Source organism: Netta rufina, assembly GCF_964035555.1.
Source record: "Netta rufina genome assembly, contig: SCAFFOLD_172, whole genome shotgun sequence".
Lineage (NCBI taxonomy): Eukaryota > Metazoa > Chordata > Aves > Anseriformes > Anatidae > Netta > Netta rufina.
In genome coordinates this window covers 20,001-26,028 of record NW_028168853.1, presented here as the reverse complement: position 1 = coordinate 26,028, position 6,028 = coordinate 20,001, and the positions used below count along the sequence as shown (strand labels likewise).

Sequence of the window (6,028 nt, the reverse complement as noted above, 5' to 3'; positions counted from 1 at the left end):
ACACCAATTGGGGGGGCGAGTGGGGGGTCTCCATTCATCCCCCCCCCCCTCCGGGCTCTGCTTCACAGCCCTGGGGGGGGAAGGAAGAGGGGTGTGTGTGTGTGGGGGGGGGCTCCGTTCATTCCCCCCCCCACACTCCGGGCTCTGCTTCAGAGCCCCCGAGGGGGGGAAGGAGAGTGTTTGGGGGGGGGTGTGGGCTGGGGGGCTGTCGAGGGGGGGGGGGGTCCCCGGGGGGGGTCCTTACCAGGCGGCGGGGTCGTACTCGGCCCAGACGCGCACGTACTCGTCCAGGTGGTGGGGGCCCAAGATGGAGGAAGTCGCGCGTCAGGTACTCGAAGTTGTCCATGATGACGGCCACGAAGACGAGGTTCAGCATCTTTTTTTGGGGGGGCACAGGGGGGGCGTCAGGGCTGAGGACCCCCCCCGTAATCCCACAGAGGCCCCCCCCCAACCCCCTTTTTTTTCGGGATCTGACCAGGAAGGAGCAGAGGAAGATGAAGGAGACGAAGTAGAAGTAGGCGAACTCGTTGCCTGCACTCGTCCTCCTTGATGCCCGAGTTCTCGTCGCACGGCTTCCCGCTGAGGCACGACAGCATGATCTCGTGCCAGGCCTCCCCCGTGGCGCTCCTGGGGGGGGGGGCACGGACGGGTCCGGGTCCCGGGGGGGGCTCGGGGAGGGGAGGCACCGATACGGTAATGGCAAGGGGATGGGTTCGGGACGGGGGGGCACGGTGTGGTTGGCGCCGTTGGGTGTCTCATTGGGGATTGGGGGAAAATGAGGTGATTTTGGGTGCTGGGGGGTGAGGGGTGGGGTGGTGACATGGGGGGTGGGATGGGGATGGGGGACAGGGGACAGCGCGCGGGGACAGGATGGGGGACAGAGGCAAGGTGTGGCTTGTGGTTGATGCCATCTGGTGTCCCCTTGGGAAATGGGGGCAAAAAGAGGCGATTTTGGGTCCCACAGGGTGAGGGTGGGGGTAGTGACATGGGGGGTGGGATGGGGACAGGGGGATGGGATGGGGACGGGGGGCACGGAGTAGCCCATTGGTGATGGGTTGGTGCCATTGGAATGTCCCCATTGGGGATTGGGGCAAAAAGAGGCGATTTTGGGTCCCGCTGGGGTGAGGGTGGGGTAGTGACATAGGGGTGAGATGGGGACAGGGGAAGGGGGGATGGTGTGTGTGGGGACGGGATGGGGACATGGGGGCACGGTGTGGCTCATGGTTGGTGCCATCGGGTGTCCCCTTGGGAAATGGGGCAAAAAGAGGCGATTTTTGGGTCCCACAGGGTGAGAGGGTGGGGCAGTGATGGAGGGGCACGGGGCTGGGTGTCCCTAAATGGGGACAGGAGGGGGCACAGGGACATGCTGGTGCCGAGGGGTCTGTGCCACCGAGGGGTCTGTGCCACCAGGTGTCCCCTTGAGGAAATGGGGCAAAAAGAGGCGATTTTGGGTGCGGGGGGGGGGCGAGGCTGGGGCTGTGCCAGAGGGCATTGGGTGCCCCCGGGTGGGGACAGGGACGCGCTGACACAACACCGGGTGTCCCTAAATGGGGCCGGGAGGGTCCCTGGCACTGTGTGCCCCCCCTTTGGGGTCAGCACCGGGTTGGGGGGGGGTCATGGGGGGGGTCTTGGGTGGGGGGTCCCGGGGGGGGGGGGTCCCGGGCGGGGGTCCCTGACCGGAAGAGGAGCATCAGGGCCTGGAAGAAGGTGCGGAAGTTGTTGTGCTGGGTGATGGCCGACTCGTCGTCCTCCTCCTCGATGCCGATGTTCCCAAAAACCTGGGGCATGGGGGGGGGGGTACAGAGGTGGGCGGGGGGCTCCCGGGAGGGGCTAGGGGAAGGGCTGAGGGTGGGGGGGGGGGGGTCTCGGGGTCTCACCTGCATCCCGATGATGGCGTAGATGAAGAAGAGCATGGCGATGAGCAGGCAGACGTACGGCAGCGCCTGGGGGCACAGAGGGGTCAGGGGGGGCCGGGGGGCGAGGAAGAGGAGGAGGAGGAGGAGGATGAAGAGGAAGATGATGAAGAGGGTGAGGAGGAGGAGGATGAAGAGTTGGAGAGGGATGATGAAGAAGAGGGTTGAAGAGAAGGAAGAGGAAGGGGAGAAGGAGGAGGATGAAGAGGAGGGGGAAGAGGAGGAGGAGGATGAAGAGGAAGAGGAGGAGGAGGATGAAGAGGAAGAGGAGGAGGAGGAGGAGGAGGAGGAGAAGGATGAAGAGGAGGAGATGAGGAAGAGGAGGAGAAGGATGATGAAGAAGAGGGGGATGAAGAGGAGAAGGAAGAGGAATGGGAGAAGGAGGAGGATGAAAAGGAAGGCGAAGAGGAGGAGGATGAAGAGTAAGAGGATGAAGAGGAGGATGAAGAGGAGGAGAATTAAGAGGAGGATGAAGAGGAAGAGGATGAGGATTAAGAAGAAGATGAAGAGGAGGATGAAGAGGATGACAAGGAGGAGGAGGAGGAGGAAGAGGAAGAGGATGAAGAGGATGAGGAGGAGGATGAAGAGGAAAATGAAGAGCAGGATGAAGAGGAGGAGGAAGAGGAGGATGAAGAAGAAAGAGGAGGATGAAGAGGAAGAGGATGAAGAGGAGGATGATGATGAGGATGATGAGGAGGATGATGATGAGGAAGAGGAGGCACCTTGAAGGACTGCACGAAGGTCCAGAGCAGGATGCGGATGGTGTAGCCCTGGCGCAGCAGCTTGATGAGCCGCGCGGCGCGGAACAGCCGCAGGAAGCTGAGGTTGATGAAGTTGTTCTGGGGGACGGGGGGGGGGGGCAAAGGGGGAGGGGTCAGAGGGGTCGGACCCCGTTTTGGGGACCCCCCCCCCAAGACCCCCTCTCCCCAGCCGGGGGCCACCCACCCCGAACTCCGTCACCAGGATGTCCGTGATGCTGCCCAGCACCGTGACGAAGTCGAAGACGTTCCAGGCGTCGCGGAAATAATTCTGTGGGGACAACGAGGGGGGGGGGGTCCCCCTTTATCCTCCTCACCCCCCCCAACCCAAAACTCGTCTGGGGGTCCCCGGGGGCACGTACCAGCACCCCGAAGGCCATGATCTTGAGGAGACACTCGAGGGAGAAGAGGGAGGTGAAGACGTTGTTGAACATCTTCAGCACGTTCTCGTAGGCGTCCGAGGCGTCGTAGAACTGGGGGGGGGGGCAATGGGGTGGGTTTTGGGGTCTGGGGGGGTCAGGGGGGTCAAGGGGGGTCAGGGGGGTCAGGGGGGGTTAAGGGGGTAAGGGGGGTTGGCTAGGGTTGGGGGGAGGGAGGGGTGTCAAAGGGAGAGGTCCTGGGGGGAAGGGGGTGGTCTTGGGGGGTGGGGAGAGGAGGAGGGGGGGGGATGGGGATGGGGATAAAGGGAAAAAAAAGGGAAAGAAAAGGGAAAAGGGAAAAAAAAAAGGGAAAAGGGAAAAGGGAAAAAAAGGGAAAAAAAGGGAAAAGGGAAAAAGGGGGAAAAAGGGAAAAAGGGAAAAAGGGAAAAGGGAAAAGGGAAAAGGGAAAAGGGACAGGGGCAGGAAAAAGGGACAGGGATGAATCCAGGGGACAGGGATGGGTCCAAGAGACAGGGACAGGGATGGGGACAGGGAAAAGGGAAAAGGGAAAAAAAGGGAAAAGGGAGAAAAAGGGAAAAGGGAAAAGGGAAAAGGGAAAAGGGAGAAAAAGGGAAAAGGGAAAAGGGAAAAGGGATAGGGCCAAGGGACAGGGACAGGTCCAGGGGACAGGGATGGGTATAAGGGACAGGGACAGGGATGGATCCAAGGGACAGGGACGGGTCCAGGGGACAGAGATGGGTCCAAGGGACATGGGACAGGGATGGGGACAGGGGCAGGGAAAAGGGACAGGGATGGGTCCAAAGGGACAGGGATGGGGACAGGGGACAGGGACGGGTATAAGAGACAGGGACAGGGATGGATCCAAGGGACAGGGACGGATCCAGGGGACAGGGGCAAGGAAAAGGGACAGGAACGGGTCCAAAGGGACAGGGAAGGGTCCAGGGGACAGGGATGGGGACAGGTCCAAGGGACAGGGGTGGGGACAGGGGACAGGGATGGATCCAAGGGACAGGGATGGGGACAGGGGACAGCGATGGATCCAAGGGACATGGGACAGGGATGGGGACAGGGACGGGTGGCGCAGGAGGCGGCCAAACCCCAGAGCACCCCACGAGGAGCGAGGCGCACGGCGAGGGCGCAGGGGGACGAGGGGCCGAAACCAGACCCTAGAGGGGGGGGCCAGAAAAACTTAAGGGGGGGGGGTCCGGTCCGCGTCCCACCTTCATCATCAGCACGATGGTGTTGAGGGCGATCATGGCCATGATGGTGTACTCGAAGGGGGGGGACACCACGAACTGCCACATGCGGTACTGGAAGCTCTGCCGGTTCTGGGGCATGTGGCGCGTCAGCGGCTTGGCGCTGATGGCGAAGTCGATGCAGGCGCGCTGCGGGACGGCGGCACGTTGGGGGGGGGGGGCACGGACCCCCAGGCCCAGGGGGAGGGAGAGGGGGTCCAGAGGGGGGATGTGGTTGGGGATGCTGGGTATGGACCCCCCAGGGTGTGGGGGGGGTGCCGGGGGGGGGTGTGGTGGGGGGCACTGGGTCCGGACCCTCAGGGTATGGGGGTTCCCAGGGGGGGATGTGGTTGGGGGGGCTGGGGTGGACCCCCAGGGTGAGGGGGGGGGTCCAGGGGGGGACACTGGGATGGACCCCCAGGGTATGGGGGGTCCCAGAGGGGGATGTGGTTGGGGGGGCTGGGGTGGACCCCCAGGGTGAGGGGGGGGTCCAGGGGGGGATGTGGTTGGGGGGGCTGGGGTGGATCCCTGGGATATGGGGGGGGGCCCAGGGGGGGGTGTGGTGGGGGACACTGGGTCCGGACCCCCAGGATATGGGGGTTCCCAGAGGGGGATGCGCTGGGGGACACTGGGATGGATCCCTGGGATATGGGGGGGGTCCCAGGGGGGGAGGTACTGGGGGACATGGGCACGGACCCTGGGGCTGGGGGGTCCCAGGGGGGGGATGTGGTTGGGGATGCTGGGTATGGACCCCCCAGGGTGTGTGGGGGGGTCTCATAGGGGTCTGCGCTGGGTGCCACAAGGTCCCCCCCCTATGGATAACCCCCTGGGATATGGGGAGGGGTCCCGGAGGGGGGGGTGGGGACGTGCTGGGGGACACCAGGTCTGACCCCTTGGGGTGCACAGGGTGGTGGGGTGGGGTGGGGGTCCCAGAGGGGGGGGGGGTTAGGGTGGGCTGTGGGGGGGTGTGGGGGGGCACCTCGTTCTTCTCCAGGCTGTACTCCTCCATCATCTTGTCCCCCTGCTCCTGGAAGGTGATGATGATGAGGGCGACGAAGATGTTGACGAAGAAGAAGGGGAAGACGACGAAGTAGACGACGTAGAAGATGGACATCTCCATGCGGTACCCGGGGCTGGGGCCCTGGTTCTCGTAGGTGGCGTCCACCGAGTGCTTCAGGACCCTGGGGGGGGGCACCGGGGAGGGTTTTGGGGGGGTCCCGAGCCCTTTTACCCCCCCCCGACACACACACACACACACATAAATGGGGGGGGTCCTTACTGTTGCCAGACCGTGGGGAGGGTCTCGGGGGGTTTTGGGGGGGTCTGGGGATGCACCGGGGAGGGTTTTTGGGGGGGGTCCCAAGCCTCTTTACCCCCCCTCCAGACACACACACACAAAATGGGGGGGGTCCCGAGCCCTTTTACCCCCCCCAGTCACACACACACACACAATTGGGGGGGGTCCTTACTGCGGCCAAACCCTGGGGGGTCTCGGGGGGGTTTGGGGGGTCTGGGGATGCACCGGGGAGGGTTTTGGGGGGGTCCCGAGCCCTTTTACCCCCCCCAGACACACACACACAAAATGGGGGGGGGGTCCCGAGCCTCTTTACCCCCCCCCCAGACACACACACACACACAATTGGGGGGGGGTCCTTACTGTTGCCAGACCGTGGGGGGGGTCTCGGGGGGTTTTGGGGGGTCTGGGGTCTCGGGGGGTTTTGGGGGGTCTGGGGATGCACCGG

At 63.9% G+C, this 6,028-nt stretch overlaps 1 protein-coding gene across 1 annotated transcript in view; it reads right to left on the bottom strand.

Annotated features, from left to right (window-relative positions):
* Positions 1-240: 240 nt before the first annotated feature.
* The window catches only part of LOC311221799 (voltage-dependent P/Q-type calcium channel subunit alpha-1A-like), a gene marked incomplete at its 3' end in the record, with an annotated part of 25,077 nt that continues 19,289 nt past the window's right edge, over positions 241-6,028 (bottom strand). The window contains 11 exon segments of the mRNA XM_084307198.1: positions 241-315; positions 317-376; positions 476-532; positions 534-627; positions 1,678-1,778; positions 1,878-1,943; positions 2,636-2,752; positions 2,859-2,942; positions 3,034-3,144; positions 4,272-4,436; positions 5,266-5,467. Coding sequence (XP_084163324.1) covers positions 241-315; positions 317-376; positions 476-532; positions 534-627; positions 1,678-1,778; positions 1,878-1,943; positions 2,636-2,752; positions 2,859-2,942; positions 3,034-3,144; positions 4,272-4,436; positions 5,266-5,467 — 1,132 coding nt within the window.